The sequence below is a fragment of the Callorhinus ursinus genome, unplaced genomic scaffold, assembly GCF_003265705.2.
Source record: "Callorhinus ursinus isolate GAN/ISIS: 27379988/994484 unplaced genomic scaffold, GSC_fseal_2.0 scaffold69, whole genome shotgun sequence".
Classification (NCBI taxonomy): Eukaryota; Metazoa; Chordata; class Mammalia; order Carnivora; family Otariidae; genus Callorhinus; species Callorhinus ursinus.
This window is the reverse complement of record NW_027397131.1, coordinates 5428658-5447679: the sequence shown is the minus strand read 5'-3', so window position 1 is coordinate 5447679 and position 19022 is coordinate 5428658. Positions and strand designations below refer to the sequence as shown.

Below are 19022 nucleotides of genomic sequence, written 5' to 3'. Positions count from 1 at the left end.
ATTTATTTGGTCATCTTCATGAAATCTCATTCACTAATATAAAGGGGAAGGTAAATAATGTATTTTTAGTGTAATCCAGGAACCTAGATTCAATCAGTTTTTAATCAGTATTTTATTTATCCCTTTAGAGTAAAGTCCATCTTTTTAGGTAAGATCCTCATTATTTCAGGTTTTTACCTTATTTCAGATGGTATTTGGGGATATCAGTACAGGAGAGTTTCCATTACCCTGAAGCACTGGGACAAAGGGTCACAGGATTTGAGTAATGTGTTTTGCCTCCTCTGGTCTCTGGGGTGACATCCCTTGCATGCCTAATTGCTTCTGACCTTTCACTTGAAGTTGGTGGCTAGAGAAACTCATGGTCTGTATTTTTTCAGTTTGGTGAGGGCCTGGTAGCCATCTCTAAGACTGACAAGTCTCATCTTTTTTAATACTTTAGACATCCCTAGTCTAGAAGCTCCATTCTGCAGTTTTTGCTAGAGTATTACCTTGCATTTTAAAATCAGGCTTCACAGCAGGTTGACTAGATCTCAACTCAACCACCTTCTGAGTATACAGGAACTTTTAGCAGTTTTGGAAAGTAAATTCCTGCCCTTCCTCTGCCTAACTAGATGTTTTGTTCAAGGTTACTTGAACCTGGCCAGGTGATATCATCCCAAAGATCTAAGAACTAGGGCAGAAATTTCTCTGTCCTTGAGTTTTCCCATACCTATCTGGGTATTTCTAGAGCCACAATCCCTCATCTCACATCCTCAATGTACGAGTGAGTAAAAATATTGCTGGTTGCCATCCTCTAGCACTTCTACCTCTTTTCCATCATTCTCTGAACCAAAAAGAATAGAATTTTCTCTAGTTTACCTACCTCATAGCCACCATCTTCCTTATACCAATCTCTGGCCTAAGCCTTTATCATGGACTGGGATATCTTGTCTTCACTCTGGGATAAACTGTATTGTTTTGACCACTAGGCCTAGCTTTGGTATGTTAAACCATAAACATATCTATATTTTATCTTTCTACAATGCCTTGATTTGAAGCCTAACAATTTGCTAAAAAAAAAAAATCCTATGCTGAATGTCAAAAGTGAAATATTAACTCTTTCTTTTGTATTTCTTATGTAATAATCTAAATCCTTAGCAGAAAGATGCCTTGGGTTGAATAGGTCTTATACCCAAATGCACATTAATATTTCTTAAAACATTATCCCTTTTTCCCATTATACAGATATTCTGGCCTACGAATCTGATCATGCTAACTTCCCACTTAGAGCCTTTCATAATTTCCTGTTCCTTTTAAATAATCTTTTTAAAGGTTTTCCTTACTAACCAGACAAGGTTAGGACCCCTGCATGTGCTTCACAAGTTCCCATGATTCCTCTTTCATAACACTCATTATAATTTTCCTTTTTCAATGTCTGTGTTTCTTAATAGATTTGAACTCAAAATTTCCAACATCTAGCATATTGTCCATGGATATAGCAGGTGTTTAACAAATATTTGTGTGAATTATAGCTTTAATTATATATATGTTTATATTTCTCACCTGTAAATCAATAAATTGGTAATCTAGTTTACACAGTTCCTTTTGAAATTTGTAAATGTGAACCCACTGTGGCTCAGCTGACAGTATCAATTTCTATTCCTCCAGAACCAGGTTTTAGAACACAGGAAATTCACCAATAAGTGCCATCTTTTCATATTTCTTGACAAGTAATAATTTATCATCTCCTTGGGGACACCCCTACCTTGACACAAGAATTCTCTTAAACTACAAGAAGGAGATCCATCTTCATTAATACCCAAGTTGATAATGAGGACATTTCACTTTAAGATACCCAATTATCTTCCACTAATTTCTATCAACTTGCAGTTGTGCCAAGTTTTCTCACAGGCTTATTTTACCTTAAGCTGGTCCTTCTGTTTTATGAGGCTTCAATTAACTAGATTTAGTCATGTTATGGCTAGAAGGATGTGACTGGAAAGGATAGCATATAGCAATCTGTATGTAAATTGTTACTTTATTGGATAACATTTATGTTTGAAATTGGAAAATACATAAAAAGGAACTTTAATTTCCAACAAGCATATACACTAAAAAAAGAAGAGAGTGGGGCAGGCACTATTTTGATTCTAAGATAGCAACACGACTAAAAACTATTCCAAAGAAGCAAATGGCAAGAGAGGTCAATAGGCTGTGACCTATATCTACTTTATTTTAAAAACATTTTCACCTCCACTAAGTGCATTGTAGAATACTAAATGCCATTAAGAAGAATGGGCAGACAAATTTAAGGTAAGTTGAGGAAGATTTTCCATTAGAAAAGGATGTTTCCATATCCCTGAGGTCAGGTACTGTTTTTTTCCCGCCTTTCACTGGCGCCTAGAACAATGCCCCGCACGGAATAAACATTTAATACTTATTTGTTGAATGAATGAATGAATGAATGAATGAAGCAAGCAAGCAAGCAAGCAAGCAAGCAAGCTAGACTGCGAAGGCTGAAAGATTAGTGGCTGTCAGCCCCGAAGCCCACGCGCTGCGTTTCCAGCAGGCTGACTGGCATCTCCTCATTCCCTCACCTTTCTGGCAGTTCTGAATTCCCATGTTTGCCCCTCCTTCGGGTTGACCAAAATTCTGTCCGTAAACCCTGCCACTTCTCAGTTAATCCACTCCTCTCTCACAGGGACGCAGCTGTTCCCGAGGAATGCCTGGCTGAGCAAACAGGGGCCTGGAGGGGAGTAGCTCGAGACCTTGAGGGGTAAGGCAGCCCGGGGGCTCCGAAACAAGGATCCAAAGGATCTGGACCCATATTTTTCCAGTCCTTCATAAAAACCAATCTGCTTCTTCTCACCTCCCCGTGCAGACTCCCCAGTGCCAACCTGGGTCCGACTGACCCTATGACGAGGGAAAGGACGCCAAACCACCCTCACCAGAAGAGAAGGCGAGGCCAGCGCGCCACACGCCCAACCGCCCGCCGCCTTCCGGGCGCTCATGCCTTACAACACTCCGCGCGGGGGTAGCGGGGGCTGAGTCGCCAGGGCAGCAGGGGGCGCGTGCGCGTGGAAGGGCTGGGAGGGAGGAGCGCCGCGCGCCAGCAGGTGGGCGCGTCCTCTCGCGCGCGTGCGCGCGCCGCGCCTTCTCCCTCACGATCCCCGCGCGCCGCGTCCCCTCCCCGCCGGGAGCGCGCGCCTCCCGCTCTCGCGCCGGGTCCCTCTCGGTCTCTCCGAGCCTCACACTCCCCGCAGCTCCTGTCACGGCCGTCGCCTCGGCCGCGGCTCTCTAGCCCGGAGGCTTAGCCTCGGCCCCACGGAGACGCGTCCCAGGCCTCTTTCCCCTCCTTCCGCCACTCCCTGCCCTTTCCCGCCCTTCTCTCCCACCCGGTCCACCGAGAGAGCCTGGATACGAAGCAGGCGGGCTTGAGAAGGGAGTTGGAAAAATGGAGGTGCCGCGCCTGGATCATACCCTCAACAGCCCCACCAGCCCCTGTGAGGAGGTGATCAAAAACCTCAGCCTGGAGGCCATTCAGCTGTGCGACCGGGACGGTAAGAGCGACGGGGGCTGTGAGGAAAGGGGCCGAGCCCGTGGCCAGGCGCCGCGGCCGCCCCGACTCGGCCGACCCTGCTCACCCGGGCATCAGGGTCTTTTGTTGTCCACCCATACAAATAAATACAGGTGGGGCTCCTCTCCGCTCATCCGCCCTCCCCTCAGACGCTAGAAACAAAAGGACCCCAGGGCTCGCTCGTTGGCGCGGAAAGTCGCGTGAGTCTCCCGCAGCGGCGCCCCTCGGCGTCCTCGCCCGCCTGGCCCCGGCGCGGAGTCGCTGCCCGGGCGAGGACGCCGTTCCCGCCTGCCGCTCCTGCCCGGGACGAGGCGTTTCCGATGGTGCCGCAGTCCGGGTTTCCAGGGTCTACCGGAACCGAAGGGGAAATGCCCTCTGGGTGTTTTTAGTACCCCTTCTTTCCACCCGCTCACACTACTTAGCACTCTCAGCCCAGAAACTTATCATTTCCTTTTTTAAACCCCCCCTCTTCAGACCCCCCAAGTTCATTAATCTTTTTATGCTCTTAAATAGGGATTGGGATGACGGTTTTTTCAGTGAAGGGGCGCGGGGGGGTGGGTGAGAGGGAGTGCGTTTCAGCACCAAGGATAGCCACAAGCTTCGTGGTTTGGGGCTGTGATTCAGAAACTGTCAAAAATCGGTGAAGAAGTGGCCTAATATATCTGCTGTGGTACAGAATATGTGGCGAGTACTCACCATTGTGTCTTGATATTATATAGCTTAATCTATTGTTAAAGTTGGCAGTCTCCTAAAGAAGGAAGCGATTGAACACAGGTTTGAGCGTTAAAGAGATGAGCTAGTACTGTGTGCAATATGGGTAGCTTGTAGTGCTTCTGTGTTATTTGGAGTAGTTGAAGAGTCAGTGCTATTTCATTGATGTGGAACAAAACTTCATTTGTAAAAGAGTCATATGATTAGTAGTTGATTGGCCAGATAATTGTAAAATTGAACATCTGACAAAGGAAAAACCATTTACATGTTGTCAAAATGACCCTGAACACTTTTGGCTATAAATGGAATCAGTGATTAACAGTATATGGAGACGATAATTTAAATATATTTTTTAGCCAGGGTTATGTAGAAATACTAGTGTGCTCACAATAAGGCCATGAAATTTATCAGTATATTATCCAAATAGAGAGCAAAGGTCTTGTTTCTAAAGTCATTTAGATAACTTGATTAGGCGTTGCTCTACAGTATAGTTTAGGTCAACTGAACACTGAATTTCTGTTTATTAATAAATTTAGGACACAGAATAATTGACCTTTGAAGCCAAAGCCACTTTAAATAATTTCTGGAAAAGGTATAGTATTGATAAATAAATACTCTTGCAAAAGCTGTTTATAATTCCTTTATCCTTAGGTCACCATAGTAATAGGTGCACATATTTATGACATCTAAAAAATAAAGTAACCATTTTGGTATTCCATATATAAACTTGCATTATTAGACTATAGAGATTATTTTTAATATACCACGTAGGCAATTGTATGGGTTTTAGTTTATGCTTTTGTGAGATGACTTTTTCTGGTGTTACCATTGTAAATGTTTGGATTTTCCTAGATGGTTTGACAGAAAACCAAGAATCTAGTAAAAGTATATTTCACCTTCATTTACTTCAGTAATTTATCTAAAGCTTATTACTGTAGTTATTGGAAATAGGCAATTCATAGTTACTCCTCAGAACCCCATAATCTTAATACTTAAAATTGCATTTACCACATTTTTAAAGATATTAGGGAAAATAAAGTTGTTTTTCTTTTTTATGAAGTTTACAGAATTAACAGAGTAACAAAAACTAGTGCTGCATTTATGTGGTCTCTTCTTGTAGAGTAGTAGCTATTTTATTTTTGGTAATATTTTTTAGTTGTTTCAGTTTTCATTATGAATCCTGCAAAATGAAAAAAATTATGTAACATTTAATGGGGGGTGCTGGCACTTAGCAGTATCTATAAAAATTACTTATTTGAAGACTTCTAATGATTCAACATAGATTAATAGGGTTTCATTTTATAAAATATATCAAAAAATACAAAGAGCTAACTCTTCTATTAAAATATGTAAAAATTAGGAATAGCTTGTATGGAGATGTTATTAAATGTCTAACTTTTTATTTTGGGACTCTACATGTCAATTCCAAAATATATGTTTATTTTAAATTTTAAATTTTAAGTGTTGCATTAAGTTTGTCAAGCAGAACTTATTTATCATAATCTTATAGTGAGAAATATTCAACTAGATATTATTTACTCCCTTCACTTCCTCTCAGGTCTTATTATTTTGCTTCTGTAAATATATAATAGAAAGATTAGGATGTGCCAGAAGATCTGTTATATGCTTGAGTACATAAAAAGTAGTTTTATGATCATAGAAATTTATTTTGTTTTCTCTTTACTTTATTCTACTATTAATCTGGTGTTGGAAAAAAATGAGCACAAATTTCTTGGAAGTAGATAAAATAGAATAGGAGAAAATGTAATATTATTGTTAAATATATGTTTCCTTTTCTTCTCTTCACTTATAGATGTTTTTAATTTTATAATGTTTTATATATTTTATCAACTAAGTTATAGCTGCTGGTAAACTGTATCTTTCTTATGTTTCCTTGGCTCTTGTATATTTTTTCTTTCACTTGCTATTTTCTTATAAATTAATCCGTTTACATAATTAGCAATAATTCACAGTGTTTCCTTTTTTTCATAGTTTCTCCAAGTATTTAACAGTTGGAAGAATTTGGAATAGAATCCAAGCAGTCATATAATTGAGTTTTTTAATTAAGCAAGAGGATTCTTCTGCACTTCATACTTTTATCCTAAGCATGTGTGCTTTAGTTGCTAATATATGGTCTCTGCCTACATGTTACTTGTAGTTCAAAATGAGGATTCTGATGGACTTCTATTAGGAAACCTCTGAATAGGTGCTGTAGATCTAGTTCTTTCTGTAATCTCTGTTTCAAGTAGAAGAGTGTTTCTGTTCCTCTATCTCTGCTGAAATATCCTCAAGTTACGCATATGATCTACTTTAATTGTAGATTTTCCAAGGAAGTTGAAGAAAAAAAAAACATTAATTGCTCATCAGGAAGCATTGATAATATGGGGACCCATTTCCAGTTTGTTTCTTCACATAGATACTTCAGACCCTAATTGACCTGTAACAAGACAGAACAGCACCCAACCCCACACACAGAATTCTACATTACTTCTACTTCTCTTCATTTTTCTTAAAATCATGCATAGATAGATAGATAGATAGATAGATAGATAGATAGATAGATAGATAGATATCTCGAAGCTTTCTTTCCTTACTGAAAGGGAAAGATTTATGTATATGTTGTTTTACATGCATCCAAGCTCCCTGCACTCTTGTTATAATAGCAAGGGAGAAAATACAAAATTAATTTGTTGTATAGCACTTAAATCCACCCCTAAGGCTTCCTACGTTTAACAAGTATTATTTCCATGATTATTTTATGACTGCCTAGATACGGCTTATGGAGTTTATGATGCTACTCAGCAAGGGAATACATTTTAAGGAAATTGCAGAGAGAACCTGACAGATTTCTGTGTCTTTGTGTCTAACAATAGTTTTATGAAGGAAAAGAAAAAAAGGTTTTTTATATTGAAAAAAGATAAATTCCTTTTAGTTTTGACTTTATTGTATCTACTTAAATTATAAATCATTTGTGACTTTTTTATGCTTATTGATATGTGAATTAAACAAATTTTAACTTTGGAACTATAACACAAAAATGCTTACTAGTTAGCACAGTGCTGTACTAGATAATCCTTAATGACATTTTCTGAAGCAGACATCTAGGAAGAGTACCCATAACTGTTACCTTTAATAGTACAAGAACACAAGGTAGTCACTGCTCTGTCTCACTGACATTTATATGCCACAGTGGCAATAGCATTTTAGAATCAGACAGACCTCTGACAGAATATTGGCTCTTGATAGATATATTACATTAGGCAAATTACTTAACCTGTTTTTAGCTTTAAGCTTTCTCATGTAAAATGGGTATAATAATGTCAATCCTGTAGGATTTTTAAAATAATTACATGAGTATTTTCTATCATTTCTTATAATTCTTGACACAAAATGGAGAATAATTATTATTGTAAATGGACTATTATTCTCCACATACCTTCTTGAGTTCTTGTTTTTATTTATTTATTTATTTATTTTGGTCCAATGTTTAGATCTTTGTTTTTCATTTCAGTTGTGTTTTGTTTACTTAGTAAATCCTTCTTTTTTTTTTAAGATTTTATTTATTTATTTGACAGAGAGTGAGACAGCGAGAGAGGGAACACAAGCAGGGGGAGCGGGAGAGGGAGAAGCAGGCTTCCCGCAGAGCAGGGAGCCCCATGAGGGGCTCGATCCCAGGACCCTGAGATCATGACCTGAGCCGAAGGCAGATGCTTAACGACTGAGCCACCCAGGCGCCCCTTAGTAAATCCTTCTTATGTCACTTCAACTTCATGAGTAGACAATGGAAACAAAATTCTCAATTAAAAAAATAGTTAACTTTAAACCACAGTTACAGTACTGTATCTTTTGCTTATATTTATCTATCCCATCGATAATATCCTTGTCAGCCTTAATCCTAGAAGCTCTTTTCAGCTTCTACTTCAAACCTCCTGTTTGCTGCATTTTATGTGCCTTGTGACCTTGATAATTGCTTTGGGTAGGTATTTGTATCAGAACCTTATGTTCTTGATTTAACATTTTTCTCTTCATGATTTTTTATTCTAAGGATAGATATGTACCAGCGCATGTGACCTCTGGATTCATTTCTTTGACCCAGATATGACTATAGAGATGCTGTAAATTTTTACTTAGTGAGTATGGAACACAACAAAAATAAAAGACAAACTAAAAGAAACAAAAAGCTTTAAAGTCATCAGATTATGTTAAACCAATTCATATTCTTTGTAGGGGTTCTAATTCATTCCCAGAGAAAATGAAGTTATTAGAGTAAAAGTCACATCAAAGGATATGTGACCAGACTCCCTCCAGTGGTAGAATAACTGATGTTATAAGTAGTAACACTGGCAACTTGCTTTGTTGCCAAAGTAAGCCAGTCAGAAATTCACTCTATAGAATACTAGACAACTTCTAAGTTGCTTGGTTTCTCACTGCTGATATTCCCCCTCATTTAGGCCCAACTTTGATCTTTCCTTAACGTTATGTGAATATAGTTTACTGATTGTTTTTATATATTATCTTGGACTTCAGAAATAACAGCAGCTATATCAATTTCTGCAGTAAGTATAATCCTTCTAGTTTCCGATTTTCCTTCTCTGCCCTTAGTAAATGCATTTTAGTTTTTCCTTACAGCATTTGCCTGTTTCTTGGGTTTATTTTCCACTTCTCTTAAATTTCTCTGTAAGAATCTTTTTACTGTTATTTAAATTCTGTTTTTACTATTTTAAAGCATTTGCCTTATTCTTTAATATCTTTTAACATATTTTATTATTATTACACAGTGGTTAAATTGTCTTTTTAAGCAGGCTGTATTTTATACACATATATTGGGAAGTAAAATCAGTATTTGTGGAAGACTTCTCGTAGAAGCGTATAGAAACATTGAAAAGTTTTCAACAGGAAAAAATAGGTAGGCAGTATTAGCATGTTCTGTTTATGGAAAGATAGTGAGTGGCAAAGGTGTAAAAGAAATCCAAAAATAATTACAAACTTTGTGATTGAATTTTCAAGCAATATGAAAAGTGATAAGGAGTAATTTTAGGATTTTAAGTCTGGGAAATCAGAAGTAAAGTAAAAAGAACATTTATATTAAGACATTTGGAAACTAACAGTAAGAGACTTCCTTGGAAACTGAAACATTTTACAATTCCTCTTATGTTCTGGGGAAAAGAGTTCTAGAATGATAAAGAGAATTGTTCATAGAACAATATATTCCACAGGGGATACTAGAACTTAAGAGGAAAAGGGATGATTAAGGTTTGACTTCAGTTTTAGAGTGACTTCTGATCAGCTTTGTATCTCACCCCTTAAAGGAAAGGAGTGATTACATGCTGGAGAAGGCCAACTTTGAACCCTAAAGATGAAATAAATCTACATTCCAGGTTTGTTAAAAAAAGGTAGACAAGATACCAGGATTTTGAAGTTACTCCATAGATGTGGGTTAAACAAAAAGCATCATAACTCTGAATAGTATTGTAGTTAGTTTTGTTTGTGATATTATAACTATTTACCAAGTTTGTAGTTCATTTTAAAAGGGCTTTTCTGTGGATATTTTTGCTTATATGATGTTTGTTGTAGTGGTTGTGGCAACTAATGTAAATAAATCTGTCTTTTTGTTTTCCATAGCCAGTGGGAGTGTTGCTATCTAATAATAGTATGAAAAGCTTGTAGCTTCCCTAGACATATGCCATTAAAGACAAAGCACAAAAATTTTTTCAATATACTTACTTTGATTTTCTTGAAAAAAGTCTTTTCTTTTATAAACTTGAGTGTTGGTAAACCTGTCAGTCTTTAAAATTTTAAAAGTTGATAAATGCAAACAAGAATGGCAGTTTTTTAATATTACTAAATGATAGGATCTTAATGATTGATTTTAAAGTTATACCTATGATAGAGAAGAGACATCAACAAGTTACAGTCCTTGGGCCAAACTGAAAACCTACTGCCAGTTTTTCTAAGTAAAATTTTACTGGAACCAAACCATGCTCATCTGTTTATATATTGTCTGTAGCTGCTTTCTTGCTTCAAAGGCTGAGTAGCTGTGACAGTAGACCATATAGCTTACAAACCTTAAAATATTTATTATCTGGTCTTTTCCAGGAAACGTTTGCCAACTCCTAGCATAGAGGATTGAGAAAATTAATCTTTATTAGTAAAGATTAATAAATCTTGAAAATACTGAGGAAGAGTTTCTGACAAAAATTGTATAATCACTCTGTTTTTATATATTACTGGGGTTTTGAGATACGGTAGGTCAGGCAGAGAGCTGTAGAAAGCTGCCTAGCTCTGTATGGAGGTGTCAAAGATGCCTTTGGGTCTGATAGGCAGTGAAAGAACAAGCCCTGATTTTAACTTAAAATCTAGTCTTCATATAAGTAACTTTAGAAAGAAATACTAGTTATGCATTAGTATTTCCAGGCACAGTTATAATTCTACCAATAGGAAGGTTTTGAAGTGTCAAAGATGATGATGTGAGCTTTGAGAAATACGGATAGTTATGATACATACTGCAACAATTTATGTATATATCATATTTTTCCTTGTAAACCAAATCCTCATTGAAAAAGAGTCAAGGTCTTTTTTTTTAAAGAGTCAAGGTCTTATTCATCTTTCTGTCTTCCACAATCTAATGTAGGGCATCTCAATCTATCTGTATTTTGTTTTTTTTTTCAGTATTTTAATCTATCACTGGCTGATACTTCACAAAAATATAATAAAATGAATTATTAGAAAATGAAATTTAAAAGATCCTAAAAGATTCAACAAACATAAAAATCTCTGTCAAATTCCTATAAAAGTTTCCAGATTCTTAATTGTAATTTTTATATTTATCTCATCAGAGCCTGGTAAATAGTTTGTAGACCACACTTTGAGTATAATGGCTGGAAGATAGTGCCATTCTATTCTTGTTCAATGATTAATTTTTTGGTACTAAACTTAATCAGTTTGATTGTTTCCTTTTGTTCTTTTACTTGCATGTAATTTTTTCTGTTTATTTATGGATGTATTCCAACTTTAGGGTCTGTGTTAAGAACAGGAAAAAAAAAGGATCCAAGAATGAATGTAACTTGGATCATTGCATTTAAAGGATTTGCTGGCATTTAGGGAGACAATAAATTTAAATAGATAAGTATAATAACATGTAATAATATAATAGAATGTAGAAGAGAAAGTAGTTAATTCTGTCTTGAGTCTCTCAAGATGGCTTTACAGAGGAAGCAACGTTTTTTCCTGTATATTAAAAGAAAAATAAAAACTTGCCAGGAGAAGTGGGATAAGGGCATTTCTGGTTGAGATAAGAGCATATATAAAGATATAAAATCATGCATGGTCTAGCAATACATGGCATTTAGTATTATTGGAAAAAATAGTGTTCCTTGTAGGAAAGTAAACTGAAAACTAGTCAGGGCTAACTAGCTTATGCCATGATTAGGAGTTTGGATTTATCTTGTTTGAAATCTTTTTAGTAGATTTCAAATTTTCTAATTTTTAGAGAACCTTTTTTTTTAACATTTTGCAGAACTCTAACAAGTAAAAATAGCTCTTAATTAGTGTACATCTATCCTGTAATTTCAAACTTAACAGCATTTTTCAATAAATTCAGTCAATGAGTGTAGTGAGAAATTAAAATTAGCAGTTATACTTGGAAGTTGCTATTTTATATCAGCCTCAACATCCACTTTATTTCTGTATTTTATTTTTATTGCATTATGCCTAGGAAATTCTGGTTCACACAAATAAGTAGTGACAATTGCTAAAGTTTTTAAGTTCATTTTTCTTTCTCAGGATACTCTTCAAATAAACTGATTCAGACTTAAGTAGAAATAGTAAGATTTTTTTTCAAGTTGAATCAAAGAGTAAGTGTTCCTTTTGGAGGGAAGTGATGGACTCTGTTCATCAGTCAGTTCATTTTTTCACTGTTCAGTGAGAAAATAATGTATCTTATAATATTCTGAGCTATTTTTGGTAACTTTTTTTTAAAGCTCATAACTTTGTGTGCTGATCTCTTAAAATTTCAGAGCAGTTAAATTTATTTTACTTGCATGATTAATCTTAATTGTGAGGATCAGTTTCATTACTGACAATTTATGTGCATTTATAAGCTTGGTAATATTGTGACGGTATTATCAAATTGAGTTTCTTCAGCTTATTAAAGAGCTAAATAATCAAGTTCGTTTGCTCATTATATTTGAAAGATGTTTATCAAAGGTTTTTTTCCCATTTTTATTGAAGTATAGTTGATATACAATGTTACAGTAGTTTCAGGTGAACAACATAGTGATTCCAAAACCCTATACTTTATGCTATACTCACCACAAATGTACCTACCATCTGTCACCATACAATGCTATTACAAATCCCATTGACTATACTCTTTGCTGTTAACTTTCACCCCCATGACTTACTCATTCCATAACTGGAAGCTTGTGCCTCCCACTCCCCTCACACATTTTGCCCATTCCTATACTCTCTTTCCCTCTGGCAACCATCAGTTCTCTGTATTTATGGTTCTGTTTCTGCTTTTTATTTGTTTATTCATTTGTTTTATTTTTTAAATTCCACATATAAGTAAAATCATATAGTATTTGCCTTTCTCTGATTTATTTCACTGAACATTATATCCTCTAGGTCCATCCATGGTGTAGCAACTGGCAAGATCTCATTCTTTTTTATGGCTGAGTAATACTCGTATGTATATATCACATCTTCTTTGCCCATTCATCTATTGATTGACACTTAGGTTGCTTCCATATCTTGGCTATTATAAATAATGCTACAATAAACATAGGTGTGCATTTATCTTTGAGATAGTGTTTTTGCTTTCTTTAGGTAAATACCCAGTAGTGGAATTACTGGATGGTATGGTATTCCTATTTTAAATCTTTATCAAACTGATTTTAAATTAATAAATAAAGTATTTCTTGTTTCTTTTGAAGTATTTATATCTTTTTTCAGGATAGCTGCCTAAGTTTCATATGAAAAATGAATTTTGAAATTTTCTATTCATAGTATTATAATTAGCTCAGTAAAAAAAAAAACAACGCTTCAACTTAATGATGGTCTATATATGATTACTTAAAACTGTTTTGAGGGCGCCTGGGTGGCTCAGATGGTTAAGCGTCTGCCTCCGGCTCAGGTCATGATCCCAGGGTCTCGGGATCGAGTCCCGCATCGGGCTCCCCGCTCAGCGGGAGCCTGCTTCTCCCTCTGCTTCTCTATCTCTCTCTCCCTCTGTCTCTCATGAATAAATAAAATTAAAAAAAAACTGTTTTGAGGGGTGCCTGTGTGGCTCAGATGATTAAGCGTCTGCCTTCAGCTCAGGTCACGATCCCGGGATCCAGGGATCGAGTCCCACATCTGGCTCCTTGCTCAGGAGGAAGCCTGCTTCTCCCTCTCCCACTCCCCCTGCTTGTGTTCCCTCTCTTGCTGTCTCTCTGTCAGATTAAATAAATGTTTAAATAAAAAAATAAACTATTTTGAAATATCTTAATATCCAGTCCTTATTAGTAAACAATTACTACTTAATAAGCTGGCAATAGCTTTTATAGGAGCTACCACTCCTGAAATTTAAAAAATTTTTTCTACTTTCCTTGAGGTAGTTGTCCCAATATTTCTTTTTTTCTTTCCTTTTTTTCACTATTTCTGACAATTAGTTGATGATGAGTTAAAAAACTTAGACATTAAAATTCTCTTCTCCACTGTGTATTGTTTTATCATTCTTAAATTTATCTGTTTGAAAAACTACTACAAAAGTGGAGAAATCTGCCACATTCATATTCTCATCCACTTAAATTAGAAAGATTTTACAAAATCTCAACATTTGAATTAATTAACTATATGTGATGGATAATTTTTATTCTCTTATTTTCAGACATTTACCAATGTTTTATTTCAGTTTTTTGGTAACAGTTTAGTAATTTAACATATTTGTTGTAATGTCAGAAATGTCAGAAAAAAGCTAACGTAAAAATCTGTTGGCAGTATTAAACTGGAAGTAAGAGATACAAGAAAGGAGCTGTTGCTGATGGCTAAATTTGCCAAATTGGGAGACTGGGTGTATTTTGACACCAGTAAATAAAGTAGTTTGTTGGTTGGAGGGAATGTGAAAGAGTAGCTTTGATAACAAGCTATTAAATAAAGCCTTTCCTGGACAAATTAGGTTTCAGATGCCTGTGCAATACCTAGATGGAAATGACCAAAAGACTGTTAGAAATGTCCATCTGGGTCTCACAGGCAGGGAGTTTGAGGATAAGGATGGTTTTCTGGGTTTTTGTTTCTCCTTTGTCAGGTTTTCTTTACTTCATCCTCTAGTCAGTCCTTTAGACGCATGTCAAATTGTTGAACTGCTCATTAGAGTAAGTAAATTTGAATGCTGGTCTCTTTTATTTGTGGTGTCTAAAGGAACATTTGAAAATTAATTACTTTTTATATAATTAAACTTGACTAGGGTGTGGTTAAATTATGAGGCAGTTAACATGGGAGAAATACAGTTGGCCTAAACTCTGTACTTGATAGAGATGTACAAGTTTTTTTTTTTTAATTTTATTTATTGGGGCACTTGGGTGGCTCGGTCGGTTGGGCGTCTGCCTTTGGCTCAGGTCGTGATCCCAGGGTTGTGGGATCGAGTCCTGCGTCAGGTTCCCTGCTCAGTGGGGAGACTGCTTCTCTCTCTCTCCCTCTACTCTTCCACCCCTGCTCGTTCTCTCTCTCTCTCTCTCTCTCAAATAAATAAAATCTTTTTTTTTTGACAGAGAGAGAGAGCGAGAGTTGGAACACAAGCAGGGGGAGTAGGAAAGGGAGAAGCAGGCTTCCCGCCGAGCAGGGAGCCGGGTGCCCCCTCGATGTGGGACTCGAACCCAGGACCCTGGGATGATGACCTGAGCAGAAGGCAGATACTTAATGACTGAGCTACCCAGGTGCCCCATGTAATTGATAGATTTCTCCCATTAATTGTATGATAATCTGTGTTTACTGTGGAAATATACTAGATTAATTTTTCCCTCTTTGGCAACATAGTCTACAGTATATAAAATAAACGAACTGTTGGAATTCAAATGAGCAGAAAAATAATGACATTGGAGCTCAAAGAAAAACTAAAATCTTCACCAAAGTTATTTCTAAGGCTTTCATAGTGAATGTATATTTCCAAGATTTTCTTTTGATTTGAATCTACTAATTTTAATGTTTCCTAGGGTTTTTATTGAATTGCTAGCCTAAGTAGGACATAGTCTTTCTTACACTTAATTTGTGTGTGTGTGTGTGTGTGTGTGTTTTGCAGATTCTTGGTGTTTAAGCTTAGATAAATCTTCCTTTTTTTAAAAAAAAATTTATTTATTTATTTGACAGAGAGAGAGACACAGGGAGAGAGGGAAAACAAGCAGGGGGAGTGGGAGAGGGAGAGGCGGTTTCACATCGAGTGGGGACCCAAATGCAGGGCTGGATCCCAGGACCCTGGGATCATGACCTGAGCCTAAGGCAGACGCTTAATGACTGAGCCACCCAGGTGCCCCAAATCTTCCTTTTTAATAAATACAGTTTTTGTATAACTTTTTCAAAGCTGAGTGTTTGAGCCTATTTATATATTGGCCTTTTCTAGTGCAGTTCACTATATCCAATATTAATTTCTGTGAGGCTTGATATATCAAGGCTTTTTTAGTTGTTATTTTTAGTGATTTTAAAAAAAGGGAAAACCTAATGACTGAAAAACAATGGTTCTGGAATTTGCTGTTTATTCTATTTGTTTTGCTAAAAGCTTTACTTGTTCAAGTTCTAGTAATACAATTTACAGTAATAAAATTCAAGGTTGAAATAGTGATAAATATTCCAAATACAATCTAACCACCTCTACCAGAATTTTTATTCTGTACCATATATTGTAGAAGTGTATCTTCTTCTATATAAATATTTCTGACATCCTCACAAATATTTCTAAAAGCTTCCTGTGATCAACAATGAACTTTTTCTTCACTGTACTTCATAATCATTTCAAGAATTTTTTTCATCTTTTGCCTATAGTATTAATAGTTTATAATTTTACTTTTCTGACAGATGGAGTTCTTTTGGTGTCATTATAATGTATTAATGTTTTAATGAAAATCTTAACTTTTATTTCCCTGGATATATGCATGATGCTACTTAGCACAAATAATGTATGTATGTGTATTTACTTATTTTCATTTCACTTTAAAATGTAGATATGCTGGGCTTTAAGAAAGCCTGGCATGAAATCTAAACTTACAAAACACATTAATCAGGGAATAATTATTTTCCCTACCATAGTGTTTCTCTGTCATTTCTCTAGTATTCTTAATTGTTTTCTGCAGAAGAATTTGACAGAAAGGCAAAATGGCACTGAAATGTAATACCAACTAAATTGTCTTAAATAATGGTGTCTTAAATTATGAAATTCTTATGAGGGGAAGTATATATTAGACACTAGAAATTCAAAGATTTTTAGTTTCATCTATTTACAGACCATTTCACGTGTAGCTAAATTGTAATCGTGCTGACAAATTTCTTTTCTTTTTTTTTTTTTTAAGATTTTTTATTTATTTATTTGACAGACCGCGAGAGCAGGAACACAAGCAGGGGGAGTGGGAGAGGGAGAAGCAGGCTTCCCCCTGAGCGGGGAGCCTGATGCAGGGCTCGATCCCAGGAACCTGAGATCATGACGGGAGCCAAAGTGGGACACTTAACAACTGAGCCACCCAGGTGCCCTGTGCTGACAAATTTCAAAAGCACTCTTCGAATGTTGCACTTGTATCATTTACCTAGGAGTTTGCAAACTTGTTATCCAGCTTTCTATCAACATTTCTTTATTTTTTTCCTTTTCTTTGAGCACACAGAACTCTTATGAAATGTTAAAAGCACTATTTTTGAGTAAAACATGACTCTTAAGAAAGCTGAGTGTGGTAGTGTAAGAAAACAGAAAGGAGTAAAGTGATTTTACACAGAATAGTTTTTGTCAGATTAAAAAATAGTTTTGTTCATGGAACACTACATCAAAAACTAATGATATAATGTATGGTGATTAACATAACAATAAAAAAATTATTTTAAAAAAGTAGTTTTGTAAAACATTTGTACTGAGTGCTGTTGTTATACTAACAATATAAGGTATCATAATTTATTTTGGTGCCAGAATTTACTTTAATTGCTTTTATTTATTTTATTTTTTTAAAGATTTTATTTATTTATCTGACAGAGAGAGACACAGCGATAGAGGGAACACAAGCAGGGGGAGAGGGAGAGGGAGAAGCAGGCTCCCTGCCGATGAGGGAGCCCGATGGCGGGGCTCGATCCCAGAACCCTGAGATCATGACCCGAGCCGAAGGCAGACGCTTAACAATAGAGCCACCCAGGCGCCCCTACTTTAATTGCTTTTAAAATGACTTTTATTGTCTTGTATTATCACTGAGGGTCTGCAGATGGCTTATTTTTATTTTTCTGTAGTACTGTACTACATTTTATGGGGAAATTATATTCTTTACTTTTATAATGCAAGAACTTTCAAAAGTGTTATGTAAATGCCATTGGTATATTGTGTATGAACCCCAGTGGGCACACAGGATATAATCAGTTAGGCCATGGAAGAAAGTAATAGAACTTCTATTTATATTTTTATCTCAGCTAAAATAAGAAAAAAAGTGATTAATCTTTACATATGTAGATTAATATCAGGTATATCAAACTATCATGTATACTGAATGTGCATGAGGTACCTTTATGTAATTGGTATATGGAATTGAGAAATGAAAAATATTAGTGTTTCATAAGACACCTATTGATGTACTTTCTCCATTCTGATGTACCCATTCTTTTGTGATCTATTTTCCAACTGTGAAACTCTTTAAACCGGATATTTAAATCAGATTTAGAGCTGGTTGTTTAAATTGCTATATCATAAAATGTTGAGCCAAGATTCTCAAAAAGAGCACATATTCATATATATCTGTTACAATAAGTAAAAATAAATTATTTTAAAATATTACATATTTTATCAGTTTGCTTCTATTTTTTCCATAGTATATAATTTTCATAACATATTAGCATGGTAATATGTGTATATAATTTCTAAAGAATTGACTGCACTTATGTACACACTCAGGAATTTTTTATATAGGGACACCAGATCAGAAGTTTTAACAAGTTTTTATTCATTCTATTTTTATACATCTTGCTTTATACAACAAGGCATATCTGTAATAAATGAATCCACCCAACATTCAAAAAATGACAGCATTGTATTAGTTTCAGGTATACAAGGTAATGATTTGATATTTGTATATATTGCAAAATGATGGTTGCAGTAGGTCTGGTTAACATCCATCACCATACATAGTTATACTTTTTTTCTCTTATGAGAAATTTCAAGATCCACACTCCTAGCTACTTTCAAATATGCATATAGTATTATTTACTGTAGTCACCATGATGAACATTTCATTCCATGACTTACTCATTTTATAACTGGAAATTTATATTTTTTGGACCCCTTTACCCATTTTGCCACCCCATCCTACTCCACCCCACTGCCTCAGACTACCACCAATCTGTTCTCTATATCCATGAGCTCATTTTTTGTGTTTTTTTGTTTGTTTTTTTAGATTCTATATGTAAGTCATTTGTCTTTTTACATCTGACTTACTTCACTTAGAGTAATGCCCTCAGTGCCCATCCATGTTGCCACCAATGGCAAGATTTCAATTTTTTATGGCTGAATGATATTCCATAAATATACCGCATTTTGTTTATCCAT

General features: G+C 35.8%; 1 protein-coding gene across 2 annotated transcripts in view; it reads left to right on the top strand.

Moving 5' to 3' along the window:
- The first annotated feature begins 3079 nt into the window (after positions 1–3079).
- PHYHIPL (phytanoyl-CoA 2-hydroxylase interacting protein like) overlaps positions 3080–19022 on the top strand; it is an 83891-nt gene continuing 67948 nt past the window's right edge. Inside the window, exon 1 of one of the 2 annotated variants that reach the window (XM_025850324.2) lies at positions 3080–3539. In XM_025850324.2, the coding sequence (XP_025706109.1) occupies positions 3434–3539 (106 nt within the window). In that variant the 5' untranslated portion in view covers positions 3080–3433. Of the gene's footprint in view, positions 3540–9495; positions 9646–19022 lie in introns of those variants that run through there. The other variant, XM_025850325.2, reaches the window with a different exon arrangement.